General features: G+C 41.2%; 1 protein-coding gene across 2 annotated transcripts in view; it reads left to right on the forward strand.

Annotated features, from left to right (window-relative positions):
• ATG7 (autophagy related 7) overlaps positions 1-21,316 on the forward strand; it is a 2,350,184-nt gene that overhangs the window by 1,598,396 nt on the left and 730,472 nt on the right. For both annotated transcript variants that reach the window (XM_044078060.1, XM_044078061.1), the window contains exon 15: positions 13,379-13,494. In XM_044078060.1, coding sequence (XP_043933995.1) covers positions 13,379-13,494 — 116 coding nt within the window. The remainder of the gene's footprint in view (positions 1-13,378; positions 13,495-21,316) is intronic.

Consider the following 21,316-nt stretch of genomic DNA (forward strand, 5'->3'; position numbering starts at 1 on the left):
GCTGGGGTCCACCAGACTGGACGCTTGCCTTTGGTACAGAGAGTCTTAGTTTTGTTTGGGATTGCCTGATCCATGCAGTCCTGTAGGTGCTGGTAGAAGGCATTTGTAAGTGATTCAGCGGTTTGAGTAATGTTTACCACTGGCTCAGGGGCCTTAAAGGAGACCACACTAGTTTTTAGAAGTGTGAAATCGGCTTTTGAGAAGTTTTTCACTGTGGTCTTTTTTGTTTCAGATGCCTTTAAGATTTGCAAAGGGAAGTGATGTCATTGTGATGTGGACTTTCAGGCATTTAAAAAGTGTGCCTTTTTGTTTGTTTTGTATATGGCTCGATAAAGCCCTTTTTGGGTAAAAGTGCTTGCCAATTTTCTCAATAAACCAATTTACTCTTGGATTTTACCACAATTGTTCATCTTTTTGTCAGAATTTGTGGACTTTTTTCTGCCGAGCTGATTTTATGCTACAACTGGTTTACAGCCTTGTTTTACTCTCCTGTGGTTTATTTACCTGGATTAGTTTGCTGTTCTGCATGGAGAGGATTTACTTCCTGGTAACTTTGTTTTTATCCTTTTTAACTTTATGAAGTGATACTTGCGGTGAAATGTGAAGTACCTGCATACCTGTCAACTGCTTAGCTCAAGAAATCTGGACAAAGCATAAAGTAATGGGACAAAGGCCCCACAAGAAGGACAGATTTTTAATTATTGTTCTTATAAACTTAGAAAGTTAATAGAACAGTAGTGTTTCTGTTAGTATGAATTTTCTGAAGGATATAAAATCTGAAACTCAAATGTATGTCATTATTTAGTGACTTCAGTCTTTAGTGATTTGTCACTAATTTGCCAAAAACACAATTTTATGAAAATGGACCAAAAATGTGATGCAAAATATAAAATAGACACACAATACAGCTTCTACCTGTCAAAGAAGGGACACTTTAATATTAGTACTGCTACCTTGAGCAGCTGACAAAATAAAAGAATCTACATGCATTTCAAGTAATCTATAACTTTGATTATTACAGTTATTTCTTAATTGTAAACCCTCCATGTTTTCTTCCAAAATTGCTATTTTATGAGGATTATTAGGGGAAGAGCAACATTTTGAGCCAAAAATTGGGGACAGTTGAGAGGTTGGCTATGCCTAATTCTATAAAGCAATTTATTTGCATGTACCTCTCAACCTGTTAATGCAGTAAATCTGAACAAGGCCAAATATATTGGGGGCACATATAAACAGTACTAAAATTGCTCTTGTATAAATTGAGACAGTTGATAGAACGGCTCTTACTTTAACATGCATTTTTATGAAGGTTATGAAGTCTGAAACTTATTATTTAGTGACTTCTGGCAAATCATTTAGGAATTAAAACTACAAATTTTATGAACAACAAACCAAAATAAGAAGCAAAATCTATTCATTCTTTGAAAATCTGGACAGTTGGGAGGTATAGTTCAGCTGGGCCTGTCTGAGTTTGCTGCCCTTCCCCTGACAAAATAATGGTTGAACTGGAGCCTCTGCAGCCATTCCAATTAACCATTACTTGGCTATTTCACTCCATTTACCATAAACACTAATGTGCATACTGCTTTACTTCAATGATTGGACTTCATTTGAAAGTTTTATTTTGTATTTTACAGCACAAACATTAAGTAATCTGTTAAACAAAGCAATGCAGTCTCACAATGAAAACTTAGCATTAAAACTTCTCTGCCCTTGAAACTCACATTCATTGAAACCCACATTCAAAGAAAATACATTTTGCCAGTGGCAGATAAAGATTAATTTTGGGCTGTTTTCGAATCATAGGCCCCTTGCATATGAAACATACATGTGCTCTTTGATACACCTTCCTCATTGTACTAAAAATTATATTCCTTGTACAATACAGTACACTTGTTAGAGGGTGTTTTAAATTTGTTTTGAACATTTTTCCAGTAAGCAATGAAACAAAACATATGCACCCATAATGGCAAAACTGCCCAGTTGAGAACATTTATCATAAAAAGTCTACTCAGACTTCCACAGTCCACCATTATTAGTAAATATACACAATTCTACAGTCCACCATTATTAGTAAATATGCACAATTCCACAGTCCACCATTATTAGTAAATATGCACAATTCTACAGTCCACCATTATCAGTAAATATGCACAATTCTACAGTGCACCTTTATCAGTAAATATGCACAATTCTACAGTCCATATTCAGTGAATTCAGTTCTTGCCATAGCTGTCAACCTTAGCACAAAACCTGGACAAGCCAATAATGGGGAATACAGTCCCAAAAATAGGGACAAATTTAAAATATTCATCTTATAAACTTAGAAAATTGCTAGAAAAAAGGTTGTGCTACTATGTATTCTGAAGAACATGAAGTTTGAAATTCAAATGCCGGTCAATTCTACTGCGGACAGAACAAAACAATTTTCAGCAGAGACGGGATTAATACTGCAGACACGTCTTTGTAAAATGGCAGGGCATCAGAGCAAATCCACACAAACACAGGCAGGAGATGCAGACTCCAAACAGAAGCCACCCCAACCAAGAATCAAACCAGAAAACCTATAGCTGTGAGGCAACAATACTACCACCGCACCATCAATTATGCAAGGAATTAAACATTCAGAAACCTGAAGTCTGAAATTCAAATGCCTGTCAATTTTACTGCGGACAGAACAAAACCAATTTTCAGCAGGGATTAAAACTGCAGACACGTCTTTGTAAAATGGCAGGGCACCAGAGCAAATCCACACAAACACATGGAGGAGATGCAGACTCCACACAGAAGCCACCCCAACCAAGAATCAAACCAGAAAACCTATAGCTGTGAGGCAACAATACTACCACTGCACCATCAAATCTGCAAGGAATCAAACATTCAGAAACCTGAAGTCTGAAATTCAAATGCCTGTCAATTTTACTGCGGACAGAACAAAAACAATTTTCAGCAGAGATGCAGGATTAATACTGCAGACACGTCTTTGCAAAATGGCAGGGCACCAGAGCAAATCCACACAAATACAGGGAGGAGATGCAGACAGAAGCCACCCCAACCAAGAATCAAACCAGAAAACCTATAGCTGTGAGGCAACAATACTACCACTGCACCATCAAATCTGCAAGGAATTAAACATTCAGAAACCTGAAGTCTGAAATTCAAATGCCTGTCAAATTTACTGCGGACAGAGCAAAACAATTTTCAGCAGAGACGCAGGGATTAAAACTGCAGACACATCTTTGTAAAATGGCAGGGCACCAGAGCAAATCCACACAAACACAGGCAGGAGATGCAGACTCCACACAGAAGCCACCCCAACCAAGAATCAAACCAGAAAACCTATAGCTGTGAGGCAACAATACTACCACTGCACCATCAAATCTGCAAGGAATTAAACATTCAGAAACCTGAAGTCTGAAATTCAAATGCCTGTCAAATTTACTGGACAGAACAAAAACAATTTTCAGCAGAGACGAGGGATTAAAACTGCAGACACATCTTTGTAAAATGGCAGGGCACCAGAGCAAATCCACACAAACACAGGCAGGAGATGCAGACTCCACACAGAAGCCACCCCAACCAAGAATCAAACCAGAAAACCTATAGCTGTGAGGCAACAATACTACCACTGCACCATCAAATCTGCAAGGAATTAAACATTCAGAAACCTGAAGTCTGAAATTCAAATGCCTGTCAAATTTACTGCGGACAGAACAAAAACAATTTTCAGCAGAGACGCAGGGATTAAAACTGCAGACACATCTTTGTAAAATGGCAGGGCACCAGAGCAAATCCACACAAACACAGGCAGGAGATGCAGACTCCACACAGAAGCCACCCCAACCAAGAATCAAACCAGAAAACCTATAGCTGTGAGGCAACAATACTACCACTGCACCATCAAATATGCAGGGAATTAAACATTCAGAAACCCTTAAGTCTGAAATTCAAATGCCTATCAATTTTATTTAACATTTTTTAATCAGGACAGTCTGACTTGGAACAAATAAACAAATTTTCAGCGGAGGCCCAGGAAGAAATAATGCAGACATGTCTTTGTAACATGGGAGGGCACAAAAGCAAACCCACACAAACACAGGGAGAAGATACAGACCCCACAAAGAAGGAACCCCAGCCAAGAATCAAACCCAAGAACCTGCAGCTGTGAGGCAACAATGCTACTACTACACCATCAAATATCAAGCATTACAACATTTACAAACCACAGATATTATGAGGAACAGATCAGATCAAATATGAGGTAAAATCTGAAATTTTTACAAATGGTGGTGGGTAGGGAACTCAAGTCTTTAACACCTGCATACAGGGTACAGGGTTCAAGCCTGAGGCATTCCCTACCACACCACCATAAGCACCTGGGGCATTTTCACACACACACACACACACACACACACACACACACACACACACACACACACACACACACACACACACACACACACACACACACACACACACACACACACACACACACACTCCAGTAAAGCACAAGCACCATACACAAACTCCAGTAAAGCACAAGCACCATACACAAACTCCAGTAAAGCACAAGCACCATACACAAACTCCAGTAAAGCACAAGCACCATACACAAACTCCAGTAAAGCACAAGCACCATACACAAACTCCAGTAAAGCACAAGCACCATACACAAACTCCAGTAAAGCACAAGCACCATACACAAACTCCAGTAAAGCACAAGCACCATACACAAACTCCAGTAAAGCACAAGCACCATACACAAACTCCAGTAAAGCACAAGCACCATACACAAACTCCAGTAAAGCACAAGCACCATACACAAAGAAAAATAAACATTGTAAATTGAAAGGCACCTTACCTGAATCCTGAATGAATACAACGTCCGTACAATCCATACATCCTTCCCGCGCAATACTGAAGACCCGCGAGATCCACATGCTCCTTCCCGACGCCGACGAGATCCCTGAGGCACTGTCCCGAGTCCCTGCTGCTCCTCTTGCAGTCCGGACGCGTCCCATAATCCTGGCGGGTCTGTGCACTGTAAAAGTGCACAGACGCTCCTTGTGTCCCCCTATGGGGACGGCCGGGCTGCCCTGAGCATGCGCATAGACCGATAAGCCGGGACTCGGTCTATGCGCATGCGCGAAGTCCGCGAATTTTAAAAAAATATTTTTTTTTATTTTTCATTTCTTTTTCTTTCTTTTTTTCTTTTTGAGGGGGCTGCAGTCCGGCAGCCCTATGCCACGAGCCGCCCCTGCCTGAGTGGGGTATTGTGTCGAAGGCCTTTGCCAGGTCGAGGTAGGCTGTATGGACTGCCTTTCCCTCATCAATGGCCTTGGTGACAGTCTCGAAAAAGTCAACCAAGTTTAAGAGGCAGGATCTGCCTTTGACAAAGCCAAACTGGGTTGGATCCAAAGTCTGCAAGTTCCCTATGTCTTTATTTATGAGTTCCATTATGATCCTCTCCATGGCTTTGCAGATAAGGCTTGTCAAGCTAATGGGGCGGTAATTTCCAGGGTCTGTGAAGGCACCGCCCTTATGAAGTGGGACCACAGTCGCCGTGCGCCACTCCTTGGGCACGTATCCTGAGGTGAGGCTAAGATTAAACAGCTGTCCTAACTGTGGGTTTAATTCCTCGTTGAGTTCGTGAAGCACACAGCCGGGCCACCATCCGTCCCATGGATGCTGTGTTTTTTGCCTTAGTGAGGGCAGTTCTCACCTGGGCGTTGGAGATGTTTGGGGGGCTACAATCCTCTGGAATAGATATCTCTCCTTTTGGGGGGGGGGAGTTTGCACTGAACCTGTCAGCCAGTATGTTGGCAATGTGTGTAGGTTCAGTAATTTTCACATAATTTTGAACTAATTCTGAGCATATCTGGGAGTTTCCTCCTAGGTTTCTAACATAGCTAAAGAAGGCCTTATGATTCTCTTTAGAGTCCTTGGCGATTTTTCTCTCAAAATTTGCCTTGGATGATTTTATGAGAGCTCTTAGTTTTTACTTATAATGATCAAAGGTGTCTTACCTTTCAAGGATTTTGCTCTATCTTGTAGTAGCTTCCTCCTTTTGTTGTAGAGCTTGTTTATGGCTGGGGTCCACCAGACTGGACGCTTGCCTTTGGTACAGAGAGTCTTAGTTTTGTTTGGGATTGCCTGATCCATGCAGTCCTGTAGGTGCTGGTAGAAGGCATTTGTAAGTGATTCAGCGGTTTGAGTAATGTTTACCACTGGCTCAGGGGCCTTAAAGGAGACCACACTAGTTTTTAGAAGTGTGAAATCGGCTTTTGAGAAGTTTTTCACTGTGGTCTTTTTTGTTTCAGATGCCTTTAAGATTTGCAAAGGGAAGTGATGTCATTGTGATGTGGACTTTCAGGCATTTAAAAAGTGTGCCTTTTTGTTTGTTTTGTATATGGCTCGATAAAGCCCTTTTTGGGTAAAAGTGCTTGCCAATTTTCTCAATAAACCAATTTACTCTTGGATTTTACCACAATTGTTCATCTTTTTGTCAGAATTTGTGGACTTTTTTCTGCCGAGCTGATTTTATGCTACAACTGGTTTACAGCCTTGTTTTACTCTCCTGTGGTTTATTTACCTGGATTAGTTTGCTGTTCTGCATGGAGAGGATTTACTTCCTGGTAACTTTGTTTTTATCCTTTTTAACTTTATGAAGTGATACTTGCGGTGAAATGTGAAGTACCTGCATACCTGTCAACTGCTTAGCTCAAGAAATCTGGACAAAGCATAAAGTAATGAGCGGACAAAGGCCCCAAAGAACGGACAGATTTTTAATTATTGTTCTTATAAACTTAGAAAGTTTCTAGAACAGTAGTGTTTCTGTTAGCATGAATTTTCTTAAGGATATGAAGTCTGAAACTCAAATGTATGTCATTATTTAGTGACTTCAGTCCCCAGTGATTTGCCAGAAAACAACACATTTTATGAACAACATACCAAAAGTATGTGACAAAAATCTGGACATTCTGCGAAAATTTGGACAATTGAGAGGTATGTCTAAGGGGAACTGAAGCTTTGTGTATAGCAGATTTCTTCAGGGGGAGAAGATATTTTAGATGGCAAGAACAGGATTTTCTTCTTGCGTACTGGTAGCTGCAATACTCAAGCAGAAACAGAGCAGAACATCAGCAGAGAAAGAAAGAGAAACAAAGTGACAGCATTGTTAAAGCTATTCCTGCTATGTAAAACAGTTCAGATGCAGCTGCAAAGTGTTGGGGGCTGCCACGACAATGACCCCCCCCCCCTTTTTAGCTGTAGGGAACAAGCAATGAAGACGTAATACTGTAACACAGAGTATGGGCTAGTCTGTATGAAAATAAAGTGCTACTATTCAAAGCAGCAGTGTTCTTTCAGTGTTGTATTTGTGTCTCATTGTATAAAGATGCACACAATGCTTAGTGGGATCATGCTGTATTGCACTTTGAGTCAACAGCACTAAAAGTATACAGTAAACCCATGCACATTCACTATGTCACCTGAACAAGCCTGAAATTAATTTGACCACCTTCTGTATACAACCTCACTTTTAGGAAGAGTTCTGTTATCCTGAAACAGATCTCAACAACAAAAGTGTCCCTTTTCAATAGCACTTTTTCCAAAAACTTTGTAATTTTAAGTATATGCCATGGTGACTGACCTGCTTCCATCATTATTTGCTGTACAGAGCCTGTCTGAAATTCTTGTGTGTTCCTGAGTGGAAGGGTGACTAATAGCTTAACACATCCTTACACAATAGCAGTTTGGACCCCCATATTTTCAGACTTCTTAGAGCCAGTTCCTAATGAAAAAGTAGGCCCATAGGGGCTAAGTAATAGGAAACAGTGGTCATTTTGTCCGGTTTAACTAGTAATTACCATGTTTTGCAAAGCTGTTAGTTACTGCCATACATACTTTGCAAACCATTGATTGAAATTACCAGGAAGACCATCTTATTAGGCATGTTACTGTAATCAGCTTCTTATACAGGTTATTTACTGTGTTAAATGATGATGTAGTTTAAATACCTAGCTAATATAACAATAAATTGCATAACATTTGGGAAAAATATCCGTCAGGTACAAAACTTCGGCAGTCTGAACTGCATGCTTTAGCGACAGCAGACACTATGGTGTAACTCCACCACTTGGAGATATAGAGACTTCAGTTATGTGGCTCCCCTTCTTAATTTTGATTACTAAAACTATGAAAAACTAAATGGGATTAGCCACTTTTTAAGGTATAGTGACTTTCGAGCTAGCCTTTTAGAGGTCGGGTGGGAGTGTCAGGAGCACAGATACCCCTGCAGAAAGAAGAATATGAACTTGCCCCTTGTTCCTAGTTGTTGGGACTTGATATTTTACTCCTTGAAATTATGATAGGGAGTCTAGTTACATACAAACTCTCAAGCTGGAACTGTAGACGACGTATAGTGTAGTGTAGTATTGTCAGTGAAAAAGTTGGTTGTGGATGGTTTTATGAGAAGATTAGCATGATTCCTAATTTCTTCTCATTCCTCAGATATATGCTTTTTGCAAAGAGACAGAGAGAAAGCACACAATTTTATCAATGGAGGCTTTTCACCTTAACCTAAATCTGTTCATTGTCCATGTATCTGCTTTTTGCAAAGAGCATAAAAGAATATCTTTATCATTTTTCACATTGAAGGCCCAGTGGTGGGTCTGTCTGAAGTTGTTTTCTGTACAGAGGCATGGACTTGATGGGGTAGACCACTGCTTAATTCTATTACTGTTTAGAAGCCATATGGCCTATCTGAGCCTAGTTACTTTTTTCCCTCTGAAGACAGTGTAATGATGATACATAGAACAATATTCAAGACATTCCATCTATTTTTATTGATCAGGGGGTCCAGCTGTAAAAACCCATTTACACTTTAGGATTGGGTATAACACTTCAGCCATCCAAGATTTACTAATAAAGACTCCCCCGTAAATTTTCTGCATGCACAGAAAGGAGTATTCACAATAACATATATAGGAAGTAGTATGATAATGCAGAAAACATATACATGTACCATAATTACACAGCTTTTGAAAATAGGAACGTTCACAGGAATGTATGTAGGAAGTAATATGATAATGCAGAAAACGTATCCATGTACCATAATTACACAGCTTTTGAAAATAGGAACATTCACAGGAACGTATATAGGAAGTAATATGATCATGCAGAAAACGTATCCGTGTACCATAATTAATTACACAGCTTTTGAAAATAGGAACATTCACAGGAACGTATATAGGAAGTAATATGATAATGCAGAAAACGTATCCATGTACCATAATTACACAGCTTTTGAAAATAGGAATGTTCACAGGAATGTATGTAGGAAGTAATATGATAATGCAGAAAACGTATCCATGTACCATAATTACACAGCTTTTGAAAATAGGAACATTCACAGGAACATATATTGGAAGTAATATGATAATGCAGAAAACGTATCCGTGTACCATAATTAATTACACAGCGTTTGAAAATAGGAACATTCACAGGAACGTATATAGGAAGTAATATGATAATGCAGAAAACGTATCCGTGTACCATAATTACACAACTTTTGAAAATAGGAACATTCACAGGAACGTATATAGGAAGTAATATGATAATGCAGAAAACGTATCCATGTACCATAATTACACAGCTTTTGAAAATAGGTACGTTCACAGGAACGTATATAGGAAGTAATATGAAAATGCAGAAAACGTATACATGTACCATAATTAATTACACAGCTTTTTAAAATAGGAACGTTCACAGGAATGTATATAGGAAGTAATATGATAAGGCAGAAAACGTATCCATGTACCATAATTACACAGGTTTTGAAAATAGGAACGTTCACAGGAACGTATATAGGAAGTAATATGATAATGCAGAAAACATATCCATGTACCATAATTACAAAGCTTTTGAAAATAGGAACGTTCACGGGAACATATATAGGAAGTAATATGATAATGCAGAAAACGTATCCATGTACCATAATTAATTACACAGCTTTTGAAAATAGGAACGTTCACAGGAATGTATGTAGGAAGTAGTATGATAATGCAGAAAATGTGTCCGTGTACCATAATTAATTACACAGCTTTTGAAAATAGGAACATTCACTGGAACGTATATAGGAAGTAATATGATAATGCAGAAAACATATCCATGTACCATAATTACACAGCTTTTGAAAATAGGAACATTCACAGGAATGTATATAGGAAGTAATATGATAATGTAGAAAACGTATCCATGTACCATAATTAATTACACAGCTTTTGAAAATAGGAACATTCACAGGAACGTATATAGGAAGTAATATGATAATGCAGAAAACGTATACATGTACCATAATTAATTATACAGCTTTTTAAAATAGGAACGTTCACAGGAATGTGTTTAGGAAGTAGTATGATAATGCAGAAAACGTATCCGTGTACCATAATTACACAGCTTTTGAAAATAGGAACTTTCACAGTAACATATATAGGAAGTAGTATGATAATGCAGAAAACGTATACATGTACCATAATTAATTACACAACTTTTGAAAATATTCATAAATACAGTACTACAAAGTGACAACTGTCTGATGATCATTAGTGTGCCACAACTAGTGCATTATGCTAAGCAAGCACTGGAAGTGCTTCAGTATGCATAGTGTTCCGCTAATATAGACACAGAATGTGGCTAATATTATTAGTGAGCAAGGTGTTCTGTTTGATAAGTACAAGAAAAATTAAACTGTACAAATAATGCCCAATGACATTGGGGTCAGGGATATGGGATACCTCTTACAGTGGCAGTTATAAATATATTGTTTTTGGTCGTTAGAGGAGATTTGATGAAAAACCTAGAACCAAGTATAGCAATATGCATTAAAAAAGTATATGGCTATGGAAAAGCAGTTGGGAGGAAGGAAGTTCATAAGAGATGAGAAAGAAAGGAGGAGATAAGAATGAAAAGTAGCTGAGATGACAGGTGAATGGGAAGACTAAGACGTGGTGATTAGCAGGACTCTGATAATAATAAAAATGCTGATGTCAGTGGAAGAAGTTGGGTGTTAAGAGGAGGAAATAAGGTGTATGTCAGAAAAGTAGAAAGGAAAGACAGGAAGGTGGGAATAGTGAAGCTTAAAATTGTAATAAACACTATCTATAGAGTGAGTTGTATATGTGTGTGTGTGTGTGTGTGTGTATACATACATACATACAGACACACATATATATCCAATAATTGCTTTGTAAATGGAAAAAATTGACATAAATGTTTTTCCTGCTTTTTGTCAAACCGTGAAATGTGAAAACTCCAAAGCAAAAAACGATAGTAAAACCTTATTTAGCACTGATACGTCTGTGAGTGGAGTCATGTTGATTCACAAAAGGAGCGTTTTTAGCGAGTGCCAAAGCTATGGAAATAACTTGCTGTAAGCCAGTGAACCACTGCTCTTTTTTTTTTTTTTTTTTTTTTTTTTGGAGGGTACCCCTATGTTGGAGATATCCCCCACACTTGCATAATACTTATGCATACTACCTTATTGGTCACACCACATAAGAGTAGAAGGCAAACTCCAGTGGTGATGAAAGTGTCATTTAGCAAATTTACTTTGCAGTCCAATCACTCCCTCAAAGAATGCTTGTTTAGCTGACAGGCTCCTTAGTGAGTGTTACTTCATTTAAATATCCCTTTCAATTTTTCTTTCAGTATTAAAGAAAGCAAAAATAGCTGTATATTTGGCATTTAAATCAGAGCCATAATGAGGATAGAATAAAGAGGGTAGTTGTCCCAGGCACAATCAGTTATGGGGTTTGATTGGCAGGAGCTGATGGTGCTAGAGTACAGTACTGGCACTGAGCTATGAAGCCACCCTACCGCCTGTTATAGTAACTGTAGCAAGCTGCTTGTTGCAATGTAGTAAGCACAGCCTTGCAAAAATTACAGGAGTGTTTTTTGTTTTGTTCCTCATCTTTGAAAGGAACTTTTTTTTTTTGTTTCTTCTTTCAGTTGAGAGGACAGGCTTTACACAAATAGGCTAACTAGGCAGCAGCCTAGGGAGCTACATGTATAGCGGCTCTTTTTTGCTATTTGTTTGCTTGCTTGGTTGATTGTTTGTTTATTTATTTATGCTAAGTAAGGAAATGTGCCCATTTGTTTAGTTAGCAAAAATAAATAAATAAATAAAGGTAAGAAAACAGTCTCTATCTGAATGCTGTCCATTGAAGAGGAGCTGACTTTCTACTCCTGGACATTACATCAAAGAGTAGAAATCTGTAGGGAACGTATTACCTCTGTGCAGTGCACCTGGCCAGTCACTTATAATGCTTTCTAATTCTTGCCTTCACATCACATGATAAGGAGTGCAGTGTCCACAAGGATTTTAATGGTTAAGAGAAGTTGGTAGCTGATGTGGAACAGAGCAATAGCAACCAGTGAGAATATGAGGTAAGTTTTGGTTTTCTTTTTTTCCCCTTTAATTCCCAGCTATATGGCCAGAGTATATGGTTGCAGAGCCAAATATAGTACATACCAATGATCCTTCATTTTACTGTGTGTTTCCATTCCTCTGTATTTAATTTTGCACAATGTCCCTGATATTGCTTTGTGTTTGTGTACCATTCCTCAGCATTTTTCTGGGAATCTGAGGAATATAGTCAGTCAGTAATGCCAGATATTCAAGCTTCATACTACTTATTTTTCAGAAAATGTAGGTTGATGTAAAGCCTGGTTTTTATTTAAATTTTAAGTGAATTTGAATAATATCTTAAATTGTCATTGATTCTGTACCTCACCCCCCATTATTTTAATATTTGTCTGTGATTCTTATGTAACTAAGTTGAAAATAATGGATGCCCCTGAGTTTGTTTCATCTTTTTGGTATTTTTTTGTTTCTTTATAATACAATGTATGGTTTTCTGGTTATTCATTAAAGGTTAAGGTCACTAAATAATGACAGACATTTGTCCATGCATATATATATATATATATATATATATCTGAAGGTGTGGGTCTGTGTATACAAACAATTATAGCTGGTGGAGATGGAATTTGTGATTGCTGACTTGGGGATATGCCTTGATGAAAAAGTCAGAGGCACAAAAGTACCTTGGTTTTACGTTATCCGCTTTGCCTTCTATATTTAAAAAGTGTTTTTGAATTTAGCTGAGGAAGTCTGAAACCGATATAAAGTATAATATGACGTTTGACCAGACTTCATTATGTCTCTGTTAAAGTTACTATTAGAATAGGCTTGACTATACTGCTTTGATGCAAACAATATTTTTAAACTACAGTGTAATCCATGTTCCCTTGGGCTGCTGTGATAAAATAAGAGACTGTTTTAAAAATTTACAAGGTATTTGCTTATTTCTTTTAGTCCACCAAAGACCGTACATTGGACCAGCAGTGCACTGTCAGCAGGCCAGGGCTGGCTATGATAGCAGGAGCCCTTGCAGTTGAACTGATGATTTCTGTGTTACAGCATCCAGATGGGTAAGTTGCATGAAATCAAAGTAAATATGTATTTATTTCAGGACAAATTATAACATTCTGTATAGTTTTAGGAATTTATTGAAATGGTATAATTAAGGAGAATTTCACTGTAAAAGTATGAGAAAACATATGCCACTAATCTCTGTCAGATTCAAAACTGAGTACACATACGAGTTAAAAAGCAGAATATCAAGTGAATATAAAAAATGAAAACAGTGGGCAAAAAGTAATATTTAGATCAACTACTTGGTATATTTGTGTTTAAGATAACTGAGACAGATCAACACATTGTTTAATGTTCATCTTTTTGTTGCATTTTATTGTGATTCTTTTGTGTAACATTTTATTTTTATGGATTTTTTTTTGGGGGGGGGGCTGTGCACAATTTCTGACTGTAATAAATATGTCAACAAATAAAATAGTTATTTTAATTTGAGTGGCTCTTTGTGGTGGGTGGAGCACATGGGTATCTCATATTTTTGTGTATACTCATTGACAGATATACTAAACCCATTAATGCCACGAGTATTGCAGCTAATGAAGTGTTAAGCTATGCAGAGCTGGTGGCTGGCATACTGAGATAGTCTGCACAAGCCTCAAGAATGTCAGATTGTCTTACATTGAAAAGTTAAAGCAGTGATTTATTTTAGCTTTTGAAATGTACTTTTAACACAACTGTTTGATCACACTGGTGAATGTGCCATGCCTTGGGTTCCCACCATAGGGTTCTACATATCTTCAAGGCTTCCTAGGGCATCATTGCATCACCTTTAAGGGACGTGTATGCCCCTAGGATATTTAATGCATTCAGTCACATAGTTTGAATATCCCCTAATCCATGTTGTTAGGAATTCCCTTCTGTGGAAGGTTGGGCGCCGCGCTGGCAACTCGACATCGTAAAACTCCACTACCAGTCATGAGTGGACAGGTGATCCGCTGTGGCGACCCCTAACCGGGAAAAGCCGAAAGAAGAAGAAGAAGAAGAAGGTGTATAAAAATACAAAACTTTTAAGTGTACCTGAAGCCACCATGTTACAGTCTGCAGAACCACACAGGCTACATTTATTCTGGCACCAGAACTGTCAGATTTGGTGAGAGACAGAGAAATTTACAGTCTTTATAATCATATAACATTTTTCTACACCTCATAGAAATGAAGGGTTCTGGCCATTATGACTCATTTCATAATACCAAGTAAGAGTCAAGCAGAAGGTATGGAGGACAGGGCCCAGGTCTAAGACTAGGTCTGCTATACCATAGTGTCCGCATTCTGTGGCATCCTTAAACTTCTCATCAGCAGGCTTACCATCCTCTTGTGAGACATTGCCACCCCGTTCACCATGCACAAATTGCCAGGGGATAGTTGTGAGAGAGAGAGATGCTTTCTTGACACGTATTATTGGAACAAACAAAAAAGTGAACACTGCCTCAGCCTAATGTGCAAGAGTTATCGGACTATTCATAAGCATAATTGGAGCAAGTTGTTGTGCTTCTGATCATGTCTGTATGACCTTGGACCAAATGGATGTTTATCCTTTGTCCCCTACCCCAAGCATAATTAGCAGCAAGGATCTTTTTTTTTTCACCACAGACTCATTGTGTAACAGATAATGGGCACTCCTCCTTCCCTTTCCCCACACTGTATTTTGATAACTTGTTCAGTGCATTGTGGGTGGTTTGATTCTAGCGCCATACCTATTACCAGGCCACTGACCCCCCCTTCCCTGCAGATGTGAGTGGCACTGTGGCCAATGTCATTTAGGTGCACATTTGAATGCTACCCTCTCCATTAGAGCATGGAGTTTGTAGGATTTGTTTATCAGAAGCTAGTCTGCAGAAGCCTTCTTCCAATTCTATTAATTCTTCTGTTGGAAGGACTAGAGTCTGTGTGTTTCAGTTCTAGGCATCTGTACTAAAACTTCCAAATCAAGAAAACCAAATAAAAAAAATGTATCAGATTTTTAAATGCTGTCTTGGCAAGGGGAGCAAGCTGTTACACACTCCCCATGTAGATTGATGTGTGCCACACACTGCTAGTTAATCTCTCGCTCTCTCTAAACAGTTACACATCTTCAAAGAAAGAAAGGAACTTAGTTTTATATGGGCAATTGTTCCTTTAATAGCTCCAGAGGTCACGTGACTTTGTACTGAAAAGAGAGTGTAGGATACCTTGTCTTCATAAAACAGCAATTCCTTACCTGAGTGTTTAAACACAAAATTGCCCAGATTGTATTCTGCCATATTAATATTTTGCTTTCAGGAAACTGGCATTTAATTGTTTAATTTGCTCTGCAGCAAAGTTGCACCAAATAATGGCACCAGTATCTTTTTGTTTGAAATGGACAGAGATAATTAATCATCTGAAGTTGTTAATCTTCTTACTATTTATCACTGATGGGTTCGGAACTGAGTCGGCCTAATACCAAGCTCGTGTACACCAAAAACTCTCGAGCTAAGCTGCTACCCACGATGCCCTTCTCCCAGTTACCTCAGATCTCATTTGCCACGCAGCCATATAGCAGCGTTTCACAGAGCTGTCCAGCTAAATGTTGTATTTTTCAAAATTTTCAGTATTTTGTAAGTTTTTTCTCTTAAAACTCTTCTATACCTATTTATCTTAACAACTCTACCCACGGGTATCTTCTCTTTACCATTGTTGGTAACGCTCTTCTTTACCCTTGTGGTGTTCTCAATACCATTGTTGGTATTTTCTTCTTTTCCTTCTCTATCTGTTTTTGGATTTTTTAATTGTTTTTTTTGAGTATGTCTGAAAAGAAAGGGACTTCGGGGTTTAAACAATGCACTTCCTGCAGTGGTAAACTCCACAGTAGCGACCTGCATGAGGAATGTGTATATTGTCTGGGGGTTCCACACTTATCTGTGAAACCTTCCTATCTGATTTGTGTCAGTTTCAGTCACTGGACGCTGAACGAAAGAAGAAATAAACTTATTTTGAAAGGCCTGCTTCCTTCTCCTTTTTCTGAGGCTGTTTCTGCATCGGAGGTCTCAACCTCTCCATCTAAGGACAAAAAAAGTCCTCATTCTGAGCCTTCTTCACCGGCCGGTGATAAGGGCAAGCCTCATAAGCACAAGGCCCAAAAGTCTTCCACGGAGCACAAGATTGCCTCCTCGGTTCCAACCACCTCTGCTCTGGGTTCTGCTCCAGTGGTCTCAACAGACATTGCGATGACTCCCACATCGGCACCACCTCGGCACTGACTGTTATGGTTCTGACTGTGTTTTCGGCTCCAGCCTTGTTGCCTGCCATTACTTCGGCACCAACAACTCCCACCACTGTTCCAAGACTGGTTCCTGAAGACTTGTTCGGAGTTGTTAATGACTTCCACTCCAGCTATTCCTTCAGCTCCGAGCCCTTTCTCAACACCAATAGTCCTCCTTTTGCCTGTTTCAAAACTGGAATCCTCTGTGCCGACCTTTACTGCACCACAGACCCATTACTCCCCATCTTTGGATCCGTTTTCAGGATAAGCCTTTAGCCCCTTTTTGGACTGACCTGACTCCTCCTCAGGAGTGTTGGTAAGGTCCACCAGGAGTCTATCTGAATTGGATGTGGTATGCCTGTTCGATCAGCTGTTGACAGCTAGAGGGATTACAAATTTTCCTAAAACTCATCCCACTCTGGGTTTTGGGTCCATTGCCCCTGTGACTCCCACGTATTCTCCTCCCTTGGACCCTTCGGTTCCCAGGCCCATAGCTTCATCTGCAGGAGGACTTCTCATCACTGACAGTGACCTTCTCTGAGTCTCCAAGGCCCCTTTGGGTTTCAGTTCCTTTGGAACCACCCCTTCCTCAATATCATCCTCAATCTCATGCTTGGGGGTGGAACCTCCAGCTCCAGGTATGGTTCCAGTTGTTTCATTGGTTCCGTCCTTGGACCCAGGGGTGACATCTGCCCCAGTTTTGCTTGAGGCTCCATCCCCGGGAGTGAGCCGCGTGGAGCAGAGTGTGACCCCGGTTTCAGGCTCCCATTCCTATTTGGGTGGGCCTGCCTTCCAGGTGATGGAAAGGGTGCTTGCTTTGGGTAGTGCTCCTCCTACGTTGGACATTTCCCCTCACTCCTTCTGAGCTGCAGCTATCACATGCCCACCCCCCCAGGACACCGAGAGCGCAAGCCTCAGGAAACCCCTGTACACGGTAACCTCCTTTCTGAGTCTTCTTCAGATGCTCCCACTGAAGAACCACCTCGGAAACGGACGTGTAAGAGGAAACACATGGACTCCCCCAGAGGAGTACCTCACTGATGATACGGACTACGATGATGAGGAATGGTCCCCACAGTTACCCCCCTGACGATGTCTCCTTTGGAGATATCCTGGAAATTTTGAGGCAGAGGGGTGACTGGAAGCCCTCCAATCCTTCCTCGGAGGAATCTGTATTCCTGCAGGCCTTCCCCTCTCATCCCTCTACTTCTTGGGTGACCCCCCCCTACAGATGAGTTAGTCAAGCTCATCGTGCAGCAGGCAGAGAAAAACCCTGATACTGCTGAGGCCATTCCCCGGAGACCAGACAAGATACTCTCCCCTCCAGAGGAACAGCCCCATTGGTCTAGAGTTTTACCAGTAGACGCTGTGGTGGTGGCGGCTTCCACAAAAAAGGACCTTGTGGGGTAAAGTCCTGCTGTCCATGTGCCCAACAGAGAATCCTGGGTGGTGAACAGAGTAGGAAAGCGAGTTTTTGCTTCAGCGACCTTTACTGTCAGGTCTCTGAATTACTTGGCACATTTTATGAGGTGCCAAAGAGATCTCATCTCTGAACTCTCTGAAACCCTCGCGGGCCAAGTTTCGGACAGGGCACATGATAAAGTTGCTTCCCAGCTTGCTACCCTAGAGTCGATCTCCAATTCGTCCATGAGGTTGCTGTCCCACACAACCGAAGGGGTGGCTAGAGGTGCAGGTGTAATTATGAGGCGCCATGCCTGGATGCACATTTGTGACCTCGCGGACTCCTTCAAGTTTTCCTTCTTGAATGCCCCTATCAAACTGGCTAGAGGTGCAGGTGTAGTTATGAGACGCCATGCCTGGATGTGCATTTGTGACCTCGCAGACTCCTTCAAGTCTTTCTTCTTGAATGCCCCTATCGAACCGTCTGCTCTGTCCGGTTCTAAAGTGAAGGACACATTAGCCAGGTGCGAGCAGGATGGAAAACCTTGTCTGCCATTGGCCTACGTTTTTCCAAAACTCAGCGCTCTTTCTCCAGGAACCAGAGGAGTGGAAAGATATGGCACAAAAAAATCTCAAGGTCTTTTCCGTAGTGCACATGGTGAGGATTACCCCAGAGGCAGAGGGGGGTTCCAATAATGGAAGACACCCCTTTCGGGGCAGAGGAGGTCCCCAAAATCAGGACTCCAGGGATTCTTTCTCCAGACGACCTTATCAGTACTCCTAAAGCGCTGCCCGATTGCATTCCTCTGGAAGCAGTCAGGGCTCATTTTTTTCTGCACCAAGCTGTCTAGTACTCTCTTACAAACAATCAGTGGGTGCAGAGAATAATTTCCAGAGGTTATTACATCCGTCTAATCTGTTATCCAAGACCTCCAAAATGCCTTCCCGATGTTTCACCCAGTCAAAGGGAAGAGGCAGCTTCAGAAATAAGAAAGCTGTGTCTAAAATGAGTCATCCAACAAGTCCCCCCCAGTGCGGATCCAGTTTTTACTCAAGATTCTTTTTGGTGCCAGAAAAGACCGGGGACTGGAGACCCATTTTGGATCTCGGCATACTTAACAAGTCAGTAGTTCAGACCAAATTCTGCATGGTCACGATACAGTCCATTCTCCCATTTCTTCGGGAAGGTGTGTGGATGTGCTCGATAGATCTTTGGGATGCGTATTACCACATCAGAATGGAAAAGCACTCCAGGAGTCTCCTTCGCTTCTGGCTGGGAGCCAACCATTACCAATTCAGAGCCCTGCCATTCGGACTCTTGACAGCCCCCAGAATGTTCACGAAATGCCTAGCAGTGGTGACAGCTCATCTGAGACTTCAGGGATTCCAGGTTTTTCCATATCTAGATGATTGGCTCCTCTCCGCCCCCACCAAGCACCTACTGGTCAGGGCCCTCCGCTACACTCTAGCACTGGCAGAGTTCCTAGGCATCACAATGCACTGGGAAAAATCCAACCTTCATCCCACCCAAAAATTGAAATTTATAGGAGCAGTATCCAATACTCAAATAAGCCAAGTCACTCTTCCTCCTCACAGACTTCAGAGATTAAGGTAACCAGTACAAATGATACTCTGTTGAAGGAAGATGTCTGCAAGGGAAGTTCTACAAGCTCTGGGGTCTATGGCGGCAGCCATTCCAGTTGTCCCTCTAGCAAGATTGCATATGAGGCTACTACAATGGCTCCTTTTGTCCCAGTGGATATCCAGTCTCCATCCCCTGAACTCACAGATCCTCATCACCGATTCCTGCAAGGAAGATCTCCTCTGGTGGATGAGAACAGATGAAAATCTTTGTTGCCGCCCCTTCCAGACTCACCAACCCAATGCCACGGTGACCACGGATGCTTCCCTGATAGGGTGGTGGGGGGGCCACTTCCAGGGAAAGACAGACCAAGGCACATGGTCCAGCTTAGAGGTCAACTTGCATATCAATGTCCTGGAGTGAAGAGGGGTGCTGTTAGCATTGCAGGCACCGCTCCTTCTGTCAGGAACAATTGCAATCCAGGCAGACAATATGTCCATCGTCTGGTACATAAACAGGGAGGGACCAAATCCTACCCCCTATGTCGCGAGGCAGTGAGAATTTGGCATTGGGCGATAGCTTCCAACCGCTTTTTAATTGCAGTGCAGCTAGATCAGGGGAGGTCATCATGCCTCTTTACTCATCCCTCATCAGGCCCATAATTGAGTGCAATGCCCCTTTTGGGATGTACCTTACCAGACACCTGCAGCAACTGGAAAGACCCCAAAAGTACCTCACCAAGAGGATCAAAGGGCTCAAACAAATGCCATATGCTGCCGGGTTAAAGAAACGCCAGCTCTACTCAGTGGCATACCGCCTGCTCAGAGGCGATCTGTGCCTGACGTATAAAGCCATGTCCAACCTGGAATTAATGAACATGCTGCACCTCAGAAACTCCAAATCCCATTGAGCTATGCGCTCGAGAGACTTGAACCTCAGCATTGAAATAAATAGGACATGCTGGAGGGACAGAATCATAACCCAGAGGCTCCCTTCACTCGGGAATAAAATCCCAGTCCAGGTTAGGCAGAGTCCCTCATTGACTCTCTTCAAGAAGAATCTTGATGAGTGGATGGGAGATCGTAGGTTTACCCCGGGTATCACTTCTGTGTCACTGTTAGACAGAGGCACAGTATACTAACCTCGAAAAAGGGCATAGCAAAATTAATTTAAAATGGGTGGCGAAAGCCAAACACTTTCTGGCTAGGCTTATAAATGCCCTAGGGCAGATAGCCTAGTATGAACCTATATCCCAGGGAGCTCCAACGTGATTGCAGACAGGCTGAGCAGATGCATCCTCCGTCCACACGAGTGATCTCTCAACCCGAACGTGACGGCAGAAATCTTCAGCCGTTGGGGCCAGCCTTGCTGCGATCTTTTCGCTTCCCCTTCAAACAAAAAATGCAGCAGCTACTTTGCCGTCTTTCCCCCCAGACAGGGAGTCACTGAGAGATGCTTTGACTCATGATTGGCCCATGGGTCTCCTGTATGCTTATCCTCCAATACCTTTGATATCCCTGTTTCTAAGGAAAGTAATCCAGTTGAGATGCAAAGTAATCCTCATTGCCCCCTTCTGGCCTCGACAAGTGTGGTTCCCCTTCCTCCGGCCTCACCTGTT

Source organism: Protopterus annectens, chromosome 7.part0 (genome assembly GCF_019279795.1).
Source record: "Protopterus annectens isolate FY-2018-M chromosome 7.part0, PAN1.0, whole genome shotgun sequence".
Taxonomy (NCBI): domain Eukaryota; kingdom Metazoa; phylum Chordata; order Ceratodontiformes; family Protopteridae; genus Protopterus; species Protopterus annectens.